The sequence below is a fragment of the Anguilla rostrata genome, chromosome 13 (assembly GCF_018555375.3).
Source record: "Anguilla rostrata isolate EN2019 chromosome 13, ASM1855537v3, whole genome shotgun sequence".
Taxonomy (NCBI): Eukaryota; Metazoa; Chordata; class Actinopteri; order Anguilliformes; family Anguillidae; genus Anguilla; species Anguilla rostrata.
Window position 1 is genome coordinate 4173090 of NC_057945.1, and position 19691 is coordinate 4192780.

The 19691-nt window shown below is 47.2% G+C and overlaps 2 protein-coding genes and 1 long non-coding RNA gene across 11 annotated transcripts; 1 reads left to right on the plus strand and 2 right to left on the minus strand.

The window, feature by feature from the left end:
• Positions 1 to 1800: 1800 nt before the first annotated feature.
• On the minus strand, positions 1801 to 4118 carry LOC135238017 (uncharacterized). The gene is made up of 3 exons (XR_010324988.1): positions 4042 to 4118; positions 3094 to 3270; positions 1801 to 2763 (listed from the first exon to the last, which is right to left on the minus strand). It is a non-coding gene; the product is annotated as an uncharacterized LOC135238017 (long non-coding RNA).
• A 3185-nt stretch (positions 4119 to 7303) lies between these two features.
• On the minus strand, positions 7304 to 13960 carry LOC135237323 (cell division cycle-associated protein 7-like). 8 transcript variants are annotated; one of them, XM_064304379.1, is made up of 9 exons: positions 13811 to 13960; positions 13567 to 13698; positions 12883 to 13161; positions 11572 to 11673; positions 10619 to 10783; positions 10118 to 10261; positions 9513 to 9662; positions 8192 to 8395; positions 7304 to 7472 (listed from the first exon to the last, which is right to left on the minus strand). In XM_064304379.1, the coding sequence occupies exons 1-9, from the start codon at positions 13817 to 13819 to the stop codon at positions 7449 to 7451; spliced, it is 1209 nt and encodes a 402-aa protein (XP_064160449.1). In that variant the 5' UTR covers positions 13820 to 13960; the 3' UTR covers positions 7304 to 7448. The 8 variants fall into 8 exon arrangements, with proteins under 8 accessions (XP_064160449.1, XP_064160451.1, XP_064160450.1 ...); XM_064304381.1 differs by having other exon boundaries at positions 11590 to 11673; positions 13811 to 13959; XM_064304380.1 differs by having other exon boundaries at positions 10619 to 10765; positions 13811 to 13959.
• Positions 13961 to 14036: 76 nt separating this feature from the next.
• Positions 14037 to 19455, plus strand: prr13 (proline rich 13). Of its 2 annotated transcripts, none has more exons than XM_064304401.1 (4): positions 14037 to 14232; positions 16441 to 16506; positions 16780 to 17282; positions 18285 to 19455. In XM_064304401.1, exons 2-4 carry the CDS (start codon positions 16491 to 16493, stop codon positions 18327 to 18329), a joined length of 564 nt encoding a protein of 187 aa, XP_064160471.1. In that variant the 5' UTR covers positions 14037 to 14232; positions 16441 to 16490; the 3' UTR covers positions 18330 to 19455. The 2 variants fall into 2 exon arrangements, with proteins under 2 accessions (XP_064160471.1, XP_064160470.1); XM_064304400.1 differs by lacking the exon at positions 14037 to 14232 and adding an exon at positions 15796 to 15879.
• Positions 19456 to 19691: the final 236 nt, after the last annotated feature.

The following is a 19691-nucleotide window of genomic DNA, read 5'->3' on the forward strand; positions in this document are numbered from 1 at the left end:
TGTTCAGTCTCTCCTGGTTCTCATGCATGGGGAGCTGCATGGTTTCCCTGTTGCAGGTGAGATTAGATTCCCCCAGTGCTGACGTACTGGGCCAAGAGTAGATCCCCCTCCTGAATCTGACCATGCTGTCCCAGGGCCAGCAGCCCCATAGGGCGGACATTGTGTTTCCCAGCGTATGGGAGGGTCAGTTGGTTAGGGCATCCCCCCACAGGGATCCAGCCCATACTCATCCCCCCACAGGGATCCAGCTCATACTCAACCCCCCACAGAGATCCAACCCATACTCAACCCCCCACAGGGATCCAGCTCATACTCAACCCCCCACAGGGATCCAGCTCATACTCAACCCCCACAGGGATCCAGCCCATACTCAGCCCCCCACAGGGATCCAGCTCATACTCAACCCCCCACAGAGATCCAACCCATACTCAACCCCCACAGGGATCCAGCTCATACTCAACCCCCACAGGGATCCAGCCATACTCACCCCCCACAGGGATCCAGCCCATACTCAACCCCCACAGGGATCCAGCTCATACTCACCCCCCACAGGGATCCAGCCATACTCAACCCCCACAGGGATCCAGCCCATACTCAACCCCCACAGGGATCCAGCTCATACTCAACCCCCACAGGGATCCAGCTCATACTCAACCCCCACAGGGATCCAGCTCATCTCAACCCCCACAGGGATCCAGCTCATACTCAACCCCCCACAGGGATCCAGCTCATACTCAACCCCCCACAGGGATCCAGCTCATATCAAACCCCCACAGGGATCCAGCTCATACTAACCCCCACAGGGATCCAGCTCATACTCAACCCCACATGGATCCAGCCCATACTCAACCCCCACAGGGATCCAGCTCATACTCAACCCCCACAGGGATCCAGCTCATACTCAACCCCCCACAGGGATCCAACCCATACTCAACCCCCACAGGGATCCAGCTCATACTCAACCCCCCACAGGGATCCAGCTCATACTCAACCCCCCACAGGGATCCAGCCCATACTCAACCCCCACAGGGATCCAGCTCATACTCAACCCCCCACAGGGATCCAGCCCATACTCAACCCCCACAGGGATCCAGCTCATACCAACCCCCACAGGGATCCAGCCCATACTCAACCCCCACAGGGATCCAGCTCATACTCAACCCCACAGGGATCCAGCTCATACTCAACCCCCCACAGGGATCCAGCTCATACTCAACCCCCACAGGGATCCAGCTCATATTAAACCCCCACAGGGATCCAGCTCATACTCAACCCCCACAGGGATCCAGCTCATACTCAACCCCACATGGATCCAGCCCATACTCAACCCCCACAGGGATCCAGCTCATACTCAACCCCCACAGGGATCCAGCTCATACTCAACCCCCACAGGGATCCAGCTCATACTCAACCCCCACATGGATCCAGCCCATACTCAACCCCCACAGGGATCCAGCTCATACTCAACCCCCACAGGGATCCAGCTCATATCAACCCCCACAGGGATCCAGCTCATACTCAATCCCCCACAGGGATCCAGCTCATACTCAACCCCCACATGGATCCAGCTCATATAACCCCCACAGGGATCCAGCTCATACTCAACCTCCCACAGGGATCCAGCTCATACTCAACCCCCACATGGATCCAGCCATACTCAACCCCCACAGGATCCAGCCCATACTCAACCCCCCACATGGATCCACCCTCATACTCAACCCCCACAGGGATCCAGCTCATACTCAACCCCCACAGGGATCCAGCTCATATTAAACCCCCCACAGGGATACAACCCATACTCAACCCCCCACAGGGATCTAACTCATACTCAACCCCCCACAGGGATCCAACTCATACTCAACCCCCCACAGGGATACAGCCCATATTCAACCCCCACAGGGATCCAGTCCATACTCAACTAGCCACAGGGATCTAGTCCATACTCAACTCACCACAGGGATCCAGCCCATTCTCAAACCTCCACAGAGATCCAACCCATACTCAACCCCCCACAGTGATCCAGCCCATACTCAACCTCCCACAGGGATCCAGCCCATTCTCAACCCCCCACAGGGATCCAGCCCATACTCAACCTCCCACAGGGATCCAGCCCATTCTCAACCCCCCACAGGGATCCAGCCCATACTCCACCCCACAGGGATCCAGCCCCTACTCAACCTGCCACAGGGATCCAGCCCATACTCCACCCACCACAGGGATCCAGCTCATACTCCACCCCACAGGGATCCAACCCATACTCAACCAACCACCACGCAACCATCCCTACCCCTGCCAAAACTGCAGAACCACTCACCATTTTCTACTATGAACTGAAGACCTGTCTCTTCAGAGAGTGCCTGAACTAAGAGCTTCCATACCATGCACTTAACCTCAGTAAAATTACACCACCCCCAGCCCTTCCCTGAAAAACAGTCTTATTCCCATTTGCATGGACAGTAATTTGTCTTGAGTTTTTACTTGCAAAACATGTGAGAAGGGTCAGCCAACAGCATCCCTGGGGGGAGCGGTACAGAGTCCCTGGGGAGGAGCAGGAGAATGCATCTTCTGCTGGAGGTCAGAGCAGGTGTGTGTGCTCCTCAGGATGAGAGCGTCTGCTCAACGATGTAAATGTGACAACCGGTTTCGGTCTGAAATGACCCTTTCAGACGGACGTGGATCCACAGGGAGAAGCTACACTGGAGCGCTTTAAGAATAACATTATAAAAGTGCTGGAGTGGCCCAGTTAGAGTCCTGACATCAACCCTGTGGAATAAAATGTGGCGCACAGCATGAAAATTGTTCTTAGGGACACCAGTTTATCAAAAGGTTTCTGTCACCTGCAATTCAGTCATCCCGCCACAAGCCAGCAGTAGAGGTTACTTGTCAGTGAATTGACACTTCGCCATAATCAACACCAATTGCCAATAAACACCAACCATACTCAACAGCAATGCTCTTGCACTGTCAGCTACTGCATTCAGTGCATAGAACCATAGACATTTTTTCCATGTTGGTTGGTGACGTTTATTTATTTATTTGTTATACTTTTTTCTAAGCAATAGGAAGTAAACTGTAAAACTACAATTAGCTTACCTGCCAATAATGGTGAAATAAGTCAACTAGAAGGGTTGGATATTGGGGGGGCAGGGGGGCATTGCCCCTCAAATTTTTCCTCTGCCCCACCAAACTTCACGGATAACTGCAGCTACATGAAAACTGTTTGTTCATGCATGGTTAGGCATTTTTGAACTTTGAAGTTCAGCAAACCAGCTGAGGAAGAGAGAAAAGAGGACTCCTAGTGTCAGCTAAGCATATCAAAATGCCTTATAAACCTTTTGCACCACTAGAAAAATAGGTCCTGACTGAACTACGCCACCTTCTGTTTGAGTAGAAGGAACTCAACATTAAGTAGAGGGGAATTCTGCTTTGCTCAAATAGAAACTCATTTAAAGAGTGTTGCTATAATACCCAAAACACAGGTTGAAGAATACCAATTGAAGCCTGATTTATGAAAATACAAAAATGATCTTTATTACAAGTTGCTCAAAATTTCGATGTAAGAATTTTTTATTATACTAATTAAAACAAGATGGGTTTGAAGACTGCGCCCCAGAGAGCCGCATGGCCACCGCCAAGCTCCGCCTCCAACCACAGGCCTCTAAAGGGGAGAGACTGAAGTGGACAGAGAGAGAAAAAATCCACTCCGCACACCGAACGGTTGGAAGATGACACTCATCCAAAGCCGGGACCGCAGGTGAGAGGGGTACACCCACGAGGCGGGCGGCACTCGAATTACCACCAGAGATACCGAAATCACTTTTCCCCCGAACTGGGTGGAACACCGGGCGCGGAACAACCAACCCTTGCGCTATAAAGTTCACAATTGCTTTTAGACGATCCCCTTTTTGAACAGCCATGGAACAGCGCGTAACTAGGAAAACAGTGACCGATGCACCTGGGGCGGGGCACGCCAGATGCACTCGCGCTTCACAATGCCGTCTCGCATATCGACACGCATTAGTTCACATGCGGGATTCAAACCTTTCACAATGCCCTCTCATGCATCGGCTCGCATTAGTTCACTCGAGGTATTCAAACGTCAGAAATGTCTCCAAATCAACATAGCTCAGAGGTAAGACGATGTCTGGCAGTCGGAGGTTGCCAGTTCAACCCGCCTGGGCGTGTCGAAGTGTCCTTGAGCAAGACACCTTACCCCTAACCCCTAACTGCTCTGGCGAATGAGAGGCATCAATTGTAAAGTGCTTTGGATAAAAGCGCTATATAAATGCAGTCCATTTACCATTTACCATCAAAGAATTACTCCAGAAAGTGCCCAGGCCCCAGCAACAGCAACAGCAGTGTTTGGTCTCGCAAACCAAAAGACAAAGGGTTTAAGAAACATGTTCCCAGTTGCTCATTCACCCATTCGCACCTGTAGATGATCTCACTAATTAGTGTAATTGAGAATGGAATCAGTGGGCCTGTACAGATTAATTCAAATGAAAATGCAAGGTTTAAACTGATTATACATCACAACCAATTGTGCAAGTCTCCTCTGTTGTTCTTTGGCAGTTCACTGAATCCCCTCTGCCAAAGAACACGTTCAGTGTGAGGTGCATCTCTCTGAAACAGAACAGCATCATTTTACCTTCTGCACAGTTTTTTGGAACAGTTTTTCCACCTCTGTTCCAGAACTGTCAGTGAGTGCCTTGTTTGCAGGCTAATAATTTGCAATCTGCTACTTTTGACCACTCCTTAGAAGTGCTGTTGAGTGCAACATTTTGCTGGGGCAAATTGCTTGAAAATCTTTTTGATGGCCCTCACAAATTTCAGCCGCTGGAAAATTGCTGTCCAAATGTCACGGCTGACTGCAAGCACTGCACGCTAAACAAGCTGCATCTGGCATGAAGCCTTCCAAGGGTTCATTTAATATATATATATATATATATATATATATATATCCTTTATTTAACCAGGTAAAAGTCTCATTGAGATTAAAATCTCTTTTTCAAGAGTGACCTGGCCAAGAGAGCAGCATAAACATTGTTACAACAATAAACACAAACAGTACAAACAGACAGATACAACTGCCACACACTACAAACGAGTATCCAGTTAATATGCAATACAAGGTCAAGGACAAAAATCCAGTTATGATGCAGAAACAGGTGCAATTTTATAAAACGATTTCAGTGAAAATTTAGGAGCAATCACATTGACCAAGAGTACTATTTTCACAATCCTTTAAAACTGACTTAAATTCCCCCATGGTAATCAGTTCTGACAATTTCAGGTCGTTCTGTACCTTACTCCAGGAAGAGGGGGCAGCGTATTTAAAAGCTTGTTTGCCTAATTCTGTTCTAACTCTGGGGACCAACATCTGTAGAATATCGTGAGAGCGCAGGCCATATTGATTTTGGTTTTGACACATGTATGTACACAGATAAGGAGGAGCCAGCCCAAGGAGAGATTTATATACTAAAGCCAACCAATGCGAAAGTCTGCGGACATACAGAGATGGCCACTTAGCAGCAGCGTACAGAGTACAATGTTGTACAAGATTGCCACAGCCAGTAATAAAACGTAAGGCACAGTGGTATACAGTATCCAACTTCTTTAGGCACTGGTCAGGTGCATTTGGGTTCATTTAATGCCTTCCAGTGCGTGCCCTGCATTATCTGAGCAGAATGCAGTTACTCTGCTGAAGCGATCCTCGAAGCTCAGCGGGCATCGTTTGAGTCGGTCTGCAAGACGCGGCTCTGCGCTGTGATTTGCAGCCTCGAGGCACACGGTCGGCAGAGTAGCTTCTGAATGGGACGCGGTTTATTGTCCCGGCAAAGCAACCAATCAGACGCGCAAAGCGTAATTGTCTATGCCATCTGTTGACTCTTCTGTCGCCGCAGACATGCGCTCGGCTGGTCCGACCAGCTCCTGCTTCTTTTGTGAGTGGCAGTCAGCATTGTGCCGGATGCTGTACCACAGAGGGAATATCCCAGCCCTTTCTTACACGCGTCATGTAGGAGAATTTCCGGTTTCCAGAAACATGTCAAATCTCGACACGACATCTGTCCAGTTTTCCCCTGACAGAGGATCCTCCATCATTGTTTATTTTTAGACGGTGAGTAATGTTTGTTTTTTGCCAGTTGTTTTGGTGCCTCTGGATTTGCTGGATGTGTGTAAATAGTCTCTGTTGACATGCAGTGTTCCAGGAGGGTGCTGTTACACCCGGTTGCTCGAAGACTTCATTCCATCTACGTCGTGTTGATTAGATGTGATTCCAGTGCTAGTTTGTACTTGGTAGGATTCTTGCTTGCTGAACAAGCTTACTCTACAGGGTTGGAGTCCTGATCGATGTGGTCACTTCTGGCACTACGATCCTTACTTCACTCTAGTGTTTCTTTTGCACCTCTACATCATGAACCTATGCACTTGTTGTACGTCGCTCTGGATAAGAGCGTCTGCTAAATGCCTATAATGTAATGTAATGTGTTCCGTCCTTTCAGCCATTGTGTCACATCAACAAACCACCTGAATAATAGACAACTGGTCCCCTATTACAGAATTAGTCAGGTGATTCCAACAGACCACTGCAGACAGTGACCCCAAAACTGGTGATTCCAACAGTCCACTGCAAACAGTGACCCCAAAACTGGTGATTCCAACAGTCCACTGCAGACAGTGACCCCAAAACTGGTGATTCCAACAGTCCACTGCAAACAGTGACCCCAAAACTGGTGATTCAACAGTCCACTGTAGACAGTGACCCCAAAACTGGTGATTCCAACAGTCCACTGCAAACAGTGACCCCAAAACTGGTCCATGCATCAGGTGCACACGTCAAAGCACTCCGTGTTCCCCTACGCAGAAAAACAAACAGGAAGTGTGCATGTACTGCAGCTATTCATTGAAAGGAAAACATTCTGTCCAGGAACATACAAACTAATGAACTGCCAAAATGTAATCTAGAATTTATTTGGCTAATGAAACTGAAGTAATCAGAATTGTATAAGGATCTGTTGTAATTTCATCAGATTACTTTCGTATTGCTATGTGCTGAGTTCTGGGTCCTCAGAAGTGGGAAATGAAAGTATTTCACCGTTGTGTACATTAGGACATTTCTACGTGACCTGCAGTAGCAAGATGTCACCACTTCCTCAGGCCTGGGACCCTGGTGCAGTCAGACCAGTTAATGGGTCTGGGGTCAGTGGTGTTGAGAGGTCAAAGTTTTGATTATTCATTGTCCACTTGGTTTGTGGAAGCCCTGGACGTTTTGCTTTGAAGAGTCAGACCAAAGATGCACATATTTAATAAGTCATATTTATTTAAATGGGTTGAAAGCAGGTATTAAAAAACAACAAAAAAATAAAAACAGAACAGTGCCACCAGCTGGTCAGAAAGGGGAAGTGGAGATTCTCCATAACTTCAGCTTCAGTTACTCGTCCTCATCTTCAGTTTTCAGTTTTTGACGAAGACTGTTGAGGAAATTCAGCAGAGGATAATAAATAAAACTGAAGTAAACATTACAAACATGAGCAGCAGGCAGATTCTTACTCATATCCCCCCCACCCCCAAAAACCCTCCCTGGCCAAACATCTCAGCATCAACCCCCCCAAACCCCCTCTGTGCCCAATCAAACGCCTCTCTCAGAATCAAACCCCCCCCCCAAACCCCCTCTCTGCCCAATCAAATGCCCTAAAACCCTCCCTGCCCAATCAAATGCCTCTCAGCATCAACCCCCCTCCCCACCGAATCAAACGCCTCACTCAGTATCAAACCCCCTCCCCAAAACCCCTCCCTGCCCAATCAACGCCTCTAACAGCACCTGCTGAGGTAGGAGTGGACATATCACATCTCTAACCGCACCTGCTGAGGTAGGAGTGGACATATCGCATCTCTAACCACACCTGCTGAGGTAGGAGTGGACATATCGCATCTCTAACCACACCTGCTGAGGTAGGAGTGGACATATCGCATCACTAACCGCACCTGCTGAGGTAGGAGTGGACATATCGCATCTCTAACCACACCTGCTGAGGTAGGAGTGGACATATCACATCTCTAACAGCACCTGCTGAGGTAGGAGTGGACATATCGCGCCCCTAACCGCACCTGCTGAGGTAGGAGTGGACATATCGCGCCCCTAACCGCACCTGCTGAGGTAGGAGTGGACATATCACATCTCTAACCGCACCTGCTGAGGTAGGAGTGGACGTCGGAGAAGCCGTGGTACTGTGCCAGCGGGAACAGGATCCCCGTCGGGCAGCGGCCGTCCCGCTGGCGGCAGAAGCTGCAGTTGCAGATCCCGCGGCAGGGCGGGCAGCGCCAGGCCTGCGAGGAGGGCAAGCGGACCAATCAGGACGCATCGATACGGCGCATCGGCGGATGAGCCGTAGGGCTAGGGTGGCCATGCAAGTACAAAAAGAAAGGAGCAGCATATAGGAGGAAACCTTGGGAGAAACTGGGGGGGGGGGGGGGGGAAATCCTCCTCTGGTCAGATCAGTGTGGGGGTTTACAGGGACAAACTGGTCACTTTTCACTCAGTCTGATCTGTTCAGGACTGGCTGTATGAAAGTATCCAGAAGTTGCTTTCCTGGTGTGGGGGCAGATCACTTATTTGGCTTGACTGACAAGGCACCAGTAGCTTTAGTGCACTTCACTTTAAGGCAGGGGTATCAACCTCCAGTCCTGGAGGGCCGCAGTGTCTGCAGGTTTAACTCCAGTCCCGAAGGGCCACAGTGACCAGCAGACACAGCAGCCCTCCAGGACTAGTCTGAAACCCCTGCTTTAAGGAACATGCATGACCTGGTGACCCCTGTAGAAATCCAATCAATTCAGTGGGAGCGCATCTATAGCCACTAGAAACGTGTCAAATGTGCACTTGAAATACTTCGAGAATGCAAGCTTGACACTCGAGAGATGACTGATACAATGAGTAAATAGCAGGTTCAGATTTAATACACTGACACTAAACATTTGGTTATTTAGCATCTGCTGCTATCCAGAGTGACTTATTTCCACATACTGCAGGATACCCTGAACTGCTTCAGTAACGCAAGCGTCTCACTCTCGAGTACGATGTACAATTTCCTCCAAAACGTGGCGATTTGCTGTGTAGCCAAAATGCTTTGTGTGTGATTAAGTCACTGAACAAAGGCGAGAGGTGGCTGTTTGGATGGATGCCAGTTTTCCTGCTTAATCAGCAAATCGATTTATAGCCTCGTGTGACCCTAAACATCTCACCCAGAGGTGGAGGGTCTGCTAGCCACGAACACTTAGCATCAAGGCTTTAGCGCGGACACAGAGGACCAGGGGAGAGCGTCCACCAACAAAGCCAAGCGCCAACCCCAAAGACAATTAGTGTCTGAAAATAATTCACTAATCCAGGGGTTAGGGTTACTTCTGGGAAAAAGTGCAACTGAAGAGGTGGTTTCCATGTCGATACAGAGGTGTGAAACAAACGTGGTTGACATCAGACGGTTGCCTTCAGAGACGGCGTTCGATCGTTATCTCACGGGGTCGAGCAGGGCGGTCCGGACGTCCTCTCCGTATCGGTTCCTCAGGCACGGTCCGCAGAACTGGCCCTGGATCCCTCGGCAACCCTCGTCACGGCAACAGGTCTTGGTATCCACGGTTTTCTGTCGGCACTGGTGGCACGTGGAGCCCTGTGGACGAGCGGGCTCTTAAGCTCCGAGCCATCGAGGAAATTTAAACATCACAGCTGCAGCGGCTTAAGTGAGAAGGTACGTTCTGTCTGAATGTACCGAAGTCCTTCAGACTAAAGGGGCTGGACTTGATCAAATGTCAGATGGTATAAATGAATCCCACTCAAATCACTAACCTCAGGGACTCACAACTGCTGGTTTTCCCACCCTCCCTTTACCTGGGAGTCAGGTGTGAAAACAGTCCGACCAATCAGTAGCACTAATAGTTTGGTTAATTCCCTGAGAGAAAAATCCAGGGCTGGATTTGGATTCTGGGGCCATATTTGGGTATCCGTGGTATAAATGACTGGGCTGGTTAAATGAGTAAGAGCAGAAGCAGGGAGTGGAACCCCAGCCCAGGGCTTACTGTGCCCCCCCGGATCCGCAGAACCCCCCCGGGTCCGTTGGGGACTCACAGTGGCGCTGTTGTACACTTTGCCCACCAGGCTGTCGGCCACCAGCTCCAGCTCCTCCTGGGTCACGTCCTCCACGGGCCGCACCACGTGGGGCCTGCTCGGATTGGGCCGCGGGCTGCCACGGCGACGGGGGGCCCGCCGCACCTGGAAGAAAGACATCTTGCGCATCTCACAGAACACTCACAGATCATGTGCATCTCACAGAACACTCACAGATCACACGCATCTCACATATCACTCACAGATCACAGATCACTCACAGATCATGTGCATCTCAGATCACATGCATCTCACAGATCACACAGATCACGTGCATCTCAGATCACACGCATCTCACAGATCACACAGCCTGGACTCAAATACAAATCTTAACCACTTCCACTCTTTAGATCACCATTACTCAAATCATGGCCCTTGAGGTCAAAAGACTTCTGGTTTTCCAGGGCTGGATTTGAGGTCCAGATTTGAGTGTCTAGGCCCACCCCACCCCCACCCCCCAACCTCCAGCAGTTCCTCCTCCAGGCTCATCTCCAGCTCCTCGTCTTTAATGGGGTCCACACACCCCCCCATGGAGCGGGTGTGCCTTCGCGAGGTCCTCTCAGGGTTCCGCCGGCTTTCACTGGGGGCCAGGGAGGTCCGAGGAGCGCGCTGAACCGAAAAAACGTGCTGAAGTCATCAATGAGCCAGCCCCTTACCGACCTACTCACCTATCAATGAGCCAGCCCCTTACTCACCTATCAATGAGCCAGCCCCTTACTCACTTATCAATGAGCCAGCCCCTTACCGACCTACTCACCTATCAATGAGCCAGCCCCTTACTCACCTATCAATGAGCCAGCCCCTTACTCACCTATCAATGAGCCAGCCCCTTACTCACCTATCAATGAGCCAGCCCCTTACTCACCTATCAATGAGCCAGCCCCTTACTCACCTATCAATGAGCCAGCCCCTTACCCGCCTATCAATGAGCCAGCCCCTTACCCGCCTATCAATGAGCCAGCCCCTTACCCGCCTATCAATGAGCCAGCCCCTTACCCGCCTATCAATGAGCCAGCCCCTTACCGACCTATCAATGAGCCAGCCCCTTACCGACCTACTCACCTATCAATGAGCCAGCCCCTTACTCACCCATCAATGAGCCAGCCCCTTACCGACCTACTCACCTATCAATGAGCCAGCCCCTTACCCACCTATCAATGAGCCAGCCCCTTAATGAACTACTCACCTATTAATGAGCCAGCCCGTTACCAGCAGCTACTCGCTTATTAATGATCCAGACCCTTACCAACAAGCTACTCATTAAATGAACCAAGCCCTTACCAACGAGCCACTCACTTCTTACAACTCCTTTATTAGGCTAAGCCACAAAAAAGCAAACAGAAAATTTCGCCACAGGTTCCAGAAGAGGGAATTCTCATAGTCAGCAGGACGTGGGGACTGGATAAATACTTAACGACGTGCGGTGAGCTCACAGCATTCGGACGCTTCTGCCGGCCTCCCGGAGTCTTCAGTAGCGAATCAGGCATCTTCTGCAGGTCGGCCATTAGCTGGGCCAACTGTGAAACCACAATCCCAGAAACACACAGTTAACACCGCTGTCCAATAATACAACTGTGAAACCGTAATCCCTGAAACACAGTTAGCACTGCTAACCACAGACACAGCTGAGAAAAAAGCAACACACTTTTGAAAATACTGCTAAATTACCACCAAAGTGCACATCTTAAGCAAATCATTTCTATATGTAGAGCTATAGATAGGGCCTTGAGTTTTTCCTGACTTTCTAATTTTTTAATATATAAAAATGTAAACATCCATAAACCAACACCAAGAGGGCAATAGAGGACTAAATCATAGGACTGAATGTTAATCATCTCAATCATTCTAAGCACATGGGTGTTCAAGCTTACACTACAGGGCCAAAGGTATGTGGACACCTGACATCCAACATCTCATCCAAAATTATGGGCATTAATATAGAGTTGGTCCACCGTTTGCTACTATAACAGATACTCTTCTGGAAAGGCTTTATACTAGATCTTAGAGCATTTCAGCAGGGGTTTACTTCCATTCAGCCAGAAGAGCATTAGTGAGGTCAGGCACTGAATTAGCGATTAGGCCTGGCTCGCTGTTGGCTTTCCAACTGATCCTAAAGGTGTTGGATGGGGTTGAGTTCAGGGCTCTGTGCAGGTCAATCAAGTTCTTCCACACCGTTCTCGACAAAACCATTTCTATATGAACCTCACCGTGTGCACAGGGGCTTTCTTATTCTCAAACAGGAAAGGGCCTTCCCCAAACTGTTGGGGAAGCACAGAATCATCTAGAATGTGATTGCATGCTATAGCATTAAGAGGAACGATTGCCTTCACAGGAACGAAGGGGCCTAGCCCAAACCATGAAAAACAGCCCCAGACCAAGGGGTGTCCAGATACACTATGTGACCAGAAGTATCTGCAAAGGGCTGGTTTGGTGTAGGTTATTGTTCTAGGTCTCTGTCCACCTCTGCTCACCACTGAGGACTGCAATTACAGTGCCAACAGTGACATCTTGAGGATAAGGACTGGAGTACAGGTTAAAAGTTTCCTAGGTCATGCTCAGGAAATAAACTCATGACCCTGGCTACAGGGTGTACAGTCTATGGAACTGAAGTACACAGTACAACTCAACAACACTGGCTCATTCAAAAACCTTCAGCAGCAAATGAGTCGATATAGCTTTGGGCGGTCCACATTTGAGGCCTTTAAAAGTTTAATTTCCCCTCTCACCATGGCTTTGTTGGATTTGATGTTCAATGCCCTCTTCTCCAGAAACGATTGGGGGAAGTCATTCTCAGAGTCAGAGTTTGATGGCAGTGTCGGTTGGATAAGAGGAATGTCATTTCCTCCTCCTGATTCCTTCTCCTTTTTAGCATCTCTCAGTTTAGTCTCCTCCCGTTGGTTGGCGCGGGTTCGAGGGCGAAGGGCCACTCTCAGCGTGAAACGCTGGCTGGGCGGTGGTGATTGTTTTGGAGAGGAGTTCTCGGAGCAGTCGTCACTGTCCAAGCACTGAAGGAAAGAATAAAAGCATTAACAAGCGCACGCGCACACACATTAAGGGACCGCAAAGTGTAATGCCGAATTGAAATTGAAGCCATGGTTGTTTGCTCAATAATTATATAATTACATGGAATAAATACATCCCCAGTCCTGGTCCTGGGGACCCTCAATGTCTGCTGTCGCTTTCGGTTTACCCCTACCAACTTTGAATACTAGTTCAGTAGAGTAAACTGTGCAATTAAATGCTAATAGATAACCTACGCTAAAGGCGTTGAGCAACAACAAAACTTGCGCACCAGTTTTTTTGCGTGATTTATAACTGACGCGAGGCCCAGTCACCTGTGCTTCGGTCGTTACTCTTAACAAATATTGTGAAACCCGCGGAGCTCAAGGATGTGAAAGTATATACTCAACCTTATCATTGTCGAGATCACTAATTTCATCGTCGCAAAATCCATGAAAAGTTCTATCTTTTTCATTGTCTGAGTCTTCAGCGAAAATATCAGACAGCTGTCTCGAAAGTGAAGACAGCTCCAGGTGACCTTCCTGAAAATGGAAAATTACAGAGATGCCAAATATGCAGGCTCTCTACAAATACTCAATCGGATCCAAAATACAAAAACCATAAACGTTTATATTGTGGCGAAATAAACTTTACCTTTTCCATGATATTCTAGCCCGCAGCTCACCGTTGCTCACTTCGTAACTTTCTGAAACAGCTTTCCCAATCAATTGCCTGTGCTTTTATTGGATTCATGCACAGGCGTTTGTAATTGAATTGCCGCCATGTGGTCAACGAAACTGCGCTCCGTGCTCTTATACGTTCGTCCTTGGAGAAACTATTCCACCAAACGTCCAAAGCTGCTGTAGACGACTTAATGAGTTTGTTGGAAAACCCCAGTTTATCGAGCACGAAATGATAAGGAGCACGGACGTCGGCAAAAGTGGATATTAACACGTTTGGACTTGCACGTACGAATGGATTTAATATTATACTATACATTACATTTACTGGACATAAACAACAGTTTAGGAAAAGTTGTTGACTTCTGTCAATCTCAGCGAAGATATCACATTATGGTAAGCGTTTGAATGCTGCTATTGCCTTGTCAATGACAGCACACAGCGTGCTCGGTAATTATACACATATTTTATATGGCGAACCGCACCTGATGTTTTCAAAATGGATATGACAGAAATCCACATAAGTGAAAGCCTGATGCTAGATGTGCACTTTTTAAAATTTCATTTCAGACTACATAGCACTTGTGGCTCACGATTTATGCTTCAAATGAAGTCTGTGTAACATTTTCTTCCTCTGCCTATAGTTCTCGGATGAAGGCCCTGTATTAGCCTATCTGCCCCCCTAGCGGTAAATGTAGGGTTTTCCAACTACTTCTTGGTTTAAAAAAAGGTGCATAGTGGTCTCTGAACATTTCTCATGGAAAATTCATAAAACAGCGCATCAATAAGATGTATGGTACATGTACAAAGACAAAGTGGATTCATTCTTCAAATATGCACTGATGAGTTGATACTTTTTATTCTCAGTTAATAAGTTGAAACTGCCCAGACGCGGTCAGATTTTTGTTTGATGGTCCAAATAATATATGACCAAGGACTCATCTGTAGTGGGGGAATATCGTTCGATCTTTTTGCTCATTGCATTGCCTTGAAAAGCTAATTTAAGGGTCATTCCAGACTCGTGATAATCGTGATCTTAAGGTGTCCCGCCATTTAGCTTTCCGGAGGTTTAATATGAGCCAAGGCGAGCCTGGGTGGAAACTAAAGAACAATTTCTGACAAAACACAACGAACTGACTGTGCATAACTGCTTTTAACAAGCACGGGTTTCAAGAGAAAGAATGCATGTAAAGCAATTCCAACGGGTGCAGTCATCATTTAGTCTACAGAAGATTCTCTGTGACAATTGTGACAGTGCAGCAATTTCAGCATCTATTTATTTTGCTGGAAGCGTGGGGGATTATGTGGGCATGTTTATGATAAGTTATAATATTCTACCAAGTTACAACAACGGCAGACTGTATTTGGCTTTTTGGTACATTGGACTGGTTTTACGTTACTTCTCTTTCGGCGTTGGGCCATTTTTTTTTTTTATCACGAAGACGTTACGACCTGGTTATTAGATTCCAACAATGCTTATAGGCTGTACAGCCAGTGAAATGTTATGCAATATGACAGTGATGTAATGGAACAGTACGTGCACTTTTTACGGAAAATTTATAGATGCAGCCCCCTAGTGGAAGTCATTTCTACGGAAACTATTTACTCAGAAAACAGTGCCTCTCTTAGGAAAAATGTTCGACTCGTCGTAACCTAAATAAATAAATAAAATTAGAGACAATGCTTTCCTTTCGAACGTCTTAATTTTACGATGCCACTGAGTGCTTTTTAGACTTCAGTGAGAAGGGAACGGATATGTTGCTCCTTACTGGAACAACTGTGCAGATATGATGAATTTATATAATGAATTTAACATGGCCGACCGAACGACGTGTCCAGGGAACATATCTTTATAAGCGCCCCGAAAATACGCAGTTCACGCGCACAATTGGCGGAAGTTGTTATTCATCGCAGGCCCAGCCCATAGTTCTGTGGCCCGCCCTGAATGGGATGACGTCAATATTTTGAGCGCTCTGGATGCGGAAGAAAAACTAGTCATGACACACCTTCTGGATACAACTTAATTCCTTCATTCCTTCAAAGGTGAGATTCTGGGCCTCGTTTGGGAGACACTGGGGAAAAAATGAACTAACCAAAAAATAACCGGGAGCTGTTATTGTAAATTATTCTTCCTCATACACATTAAACGCCTGTAATGTAAATGTAATGTAATACACGCACACCTTTCCGAAAAGTAGGCTAACTGTGAACAAAGCAACGTTAGTTAGCATTCGCAGTTGTGTAAACAGTTGCTTGTCGGACAAAACGCTGTCCTCTCATTTGAGCTGTTAGTTTTATTACAAACAAGTGAAATAACTAGAATGCGATTCAGCAGAATGTCTTTTTCATATCTTATTTGTGTATGTCAAAACAGTAAAGATGGGAAACAAAGTATTGCCGTGACCGATAGTTTGCGGAACCATGACCGTTGGTTGATGGCTGCCCGATGTAGGTGCGACGATTTTGTGTCGGAGCCAATAGGTTTATTTGAAGCTGAACAGTAATTTTTTTTTTTTAAAGAAGCTTTGTTAGACCTAGTCTCTTAATGTACGTCAGTGGAGGTGCTACAATCTTAAATCATTTTCACGTGTTTTTCCTGCTCAGGTGCACTATAGATCTTCGTTTTCCAGTTTGTGACCGGGAAACGACCAGCAATGTGGCCTAACCAAGGTAGATATGCATATTATTTGTAAATTGAATTTTTAAAAATGTGATTATAAGTGTAAAAGTACAGTGTTGTAAATTACGATGGAATCTCATGACAAATGAAGTTGAGAAATCAGATTACGTGCTAATAGATCCCCCCCCCCCCCACACACACACACACACACACACACAAGTCTCAAGTCTCTTCAGCAAGTCAAAAATGTAAAGAACAAATTACTTTCTGATGACGGACTGATGTATCTCTAATCTGGTTAAGTTACATGTTTGACTACACAGGTCCCCCAATGGGCTATCCTACAGGTCCTCAAATGGGCTTCCCCCCGGGTCCCCCTGCGCCCAACCCAGTCTACCCGCCCGGCCAGATGCCTGCCTGCCCCCCAGGCCCGAATCCTGCATACCCCCCCGGGCAGATTCCTGTCTACCCCCCTGGTGTGAACCCTGCCCTTCCCCCGGGGGGCACGGCCTATCCGGTCCCGGGACAGTACCCGTACCCCATGGGGCCCGGCGCCCCCGGCTTCCCTGGGGGCCACTCACCTCACATGCCCCACGGGGGTAATCACCATTCGGGCCCGTACCCCATGGGGCCCGGTGCCCCCGGCTTCCCTGGGGGCCACTCTCCTCACATGCCCCACGGGGGTAAGCACCACTCGGGCCCGTACCCCATGGCGGGCGGGGTGGCGGGTGCGGGCATGGCCGTGGCTGGCCACAAAATGCACAAGAAGGGGAAGAAGAAGGGGAAGAAGGCCCACAAAACGCCCAAACATGGAAAACATGGCAAGGTGAGGGAGACACAACTACGCTGTGTGCTGTGGGCCGGGAGTGACATCTTACACTACATGCTCACACTACACACTCACACTGCACCCTGCTCACTCACACTACACACTACTCTATGCACACACACACACCTTGGTGTTAACCTCTCGGACGAATGCTCAGAACAGATTGATTATTGAGCCGTTTGCTTTATTATGCCTGCCCCGCCCCGATTGGAAATCTATGCAGTGTGCATTCTTATATGCAGTGTGTGCAGATTTTTATGGTCGGCTGTCAGTAAGATTGCTTCAGAACTGGCACACCTCAGAGAGAACCAGGGTTATAAATGTTGATCTGCTTTTGTTATACGTTATGTTATTGTACTTGAGGGATGCCAACAGTCCTGTGCTCTTTGTGAGGGGAAATGCGGGAGGTGGGTACTGGTTATTTCTCTAAGTATTTACAAGTTCGGCACACGGTAACCATGTAGAAAACTAAATTTGATCAGTTGTCCAGTTTCTCAGCCGGGAGTTCATATGGGATATCTGGGCTGTTTTGGGATGATAAGCAGACTCACTTGTGCCATGCGTAGTGGAAAGTCCAGGGGTCAAAAAGTAATAGTCTCGTCATGTTTCTTCCTCCCATGAACTCAGCCAGCTGATTTCACCAATCAGTTCTCCCCACTGGGGCTAATTAGCAAATCTAGGTGATTGGAGCAAAATACAGGGGAGGACTTTTACTTTCTGAAACTGGATTTTCCACCTCTGGTCTAACCACTGTCCCTCCCTGTTGAATATGTTTACTGTTGCACCAGTACTAGTTTCTGAGAGGGTATCTAACTCACATTGGATTATCCTCTAGCGATGGCAAAGTTCAAAATTCTGAGTCAGTGTTCTAGAACACTGTTGCTTTCAGTCACCAGCAGTGATTGTGACATCAGCATTAGAATGTTCATTTAAGAGCATTCTAATCACCTATGTGATCTCACACCTTAAAGGGTTAATCCATGCATTTCCCCCCCTCAGCATTCCTCCTCCAGCAGCAGCAGCAGCAGCAGCAGCAGCGACTGACTAATGGGACCGAACCCCAGGCAGACGTCTGACTGCTCATCCTCTCCTGACTGGCTGCCCAGAACCTGCTCATTTAATATTACAATGACGAGGAAGTATGTTACTGACGTGCAGCCTATCAAATTCTCTCAAACAAGGCGGTTGAGGATGGTATATTATTGTGGGGCAGAAATCGTTTGGCTCTTGTATTAATAATCACATCCACATGCTGCTTTCCTTTGTGTATTTCAGATTAATTAAAAGGAAATGAAATTAAAATAGTTGATTTTTATAAAATATTAAATTGGGAATACAGTGGAGTTGGACAATCAATAATTTTCAATCAATAAAGAGTATTCAATATGAGTATTCCGATCGGGTAAAATGGTTCCTGTCACATCAGAAGGAAGTGCTACATTGCAGCAGGAATTTCACTGAAAGGAAAATATGATTAACTTGTGAAAAGTGCAACAATAAATAGGGTAACCTTACAGTGACAGGTTTTAAAGTCTTGCTCTCTTATATTTTTACTACTAATAATTAATATTGAAATGTGTAATGCATTTTAGGGACCATGTTTGAAGCTTGTAATATTTCTGTGTATGATGGCTGTTAAGATGAAATGAAATTAAGAACCGTAGCAGCAGAATTTAACTAATCGCAGAGCTATCACCAAATTTATCAAGGCGATCTATATATGTGTGCGTGTGCGTGTGCGCGCGCGTGTATACACACACAATTTATTATTAGCAAAGCATCATTAATGGATTTTACCTGTTTCAAAATCCAAATATCAGGTGTCTTGGCCATTGGCCAAAAGACAGATAAAGACGGTGATTTGTACTACTGCAGCGGTGTTTATACTGTGAGAGCATGTGCCTTGCGTAAATATTAGACTTACAACTAAATCTCACTGCATTAATACTTGACACAATTTATAGCGCTACTCCGAGTCCATTCTACGTGGATTGTCTAAAGATATGCACTCTACTGTAAGACGTATAAAATACACTGTGGTATACGACGAAAGTTATATCAAAATATGTTTGTTTCCTCTGTACGTTACATAATGTTTATCGTCCTTTGATGTCATATTATAAAGTGGCAACGTGAGTTCCAATAAAAACAAACCTATATACACTGAAAAGATTGTTATTGTTTCTTTTCTGAATGGACGAATTGCATGCAAATACACGAATGGAGATGTAAGAACACACTACTTCAATCCCATTTTCGAATAATCGCGGATTAGAATAGCAGTCCTTTCACTGTTGGGCAGCTGCCTTTCAGGATGGTGATGGCAGTGATAGTGTACCCGGCGGTGGTACTTTCCCGTAGCCTATTCAGGATTTGCGAAAAGAGCAGCTCGTACTGGACTGAAAT

Coding starts and splice junctions, on each gene's coding strand:
- LOC135237323 (XM_064304379.1), bottom strand. Junction 11,674..12,882: donor TCAAATCCAACAAAGCCATG/GTGAGAGGGGAA, acceptor GTGGTTTCACAG/TTGGCCCAGCTAATGGCCGA. Junction 10,784..11,571: donor CTGTGAGCTCACCGCACGTC/GTTAAGTATTTA, acceptor TGATGACTTCAG/CACGTTTTTTCGGTTCAGCG.
- prr13 (XM_064304401.1), top strand. Junction 17,283..18,284: donor AACATGGAAAACATGGCAAG/GTGAGGGAGACA, acceptor TCCCCCCCTCAG/CATTCCTCCTCCAGCAGCAG.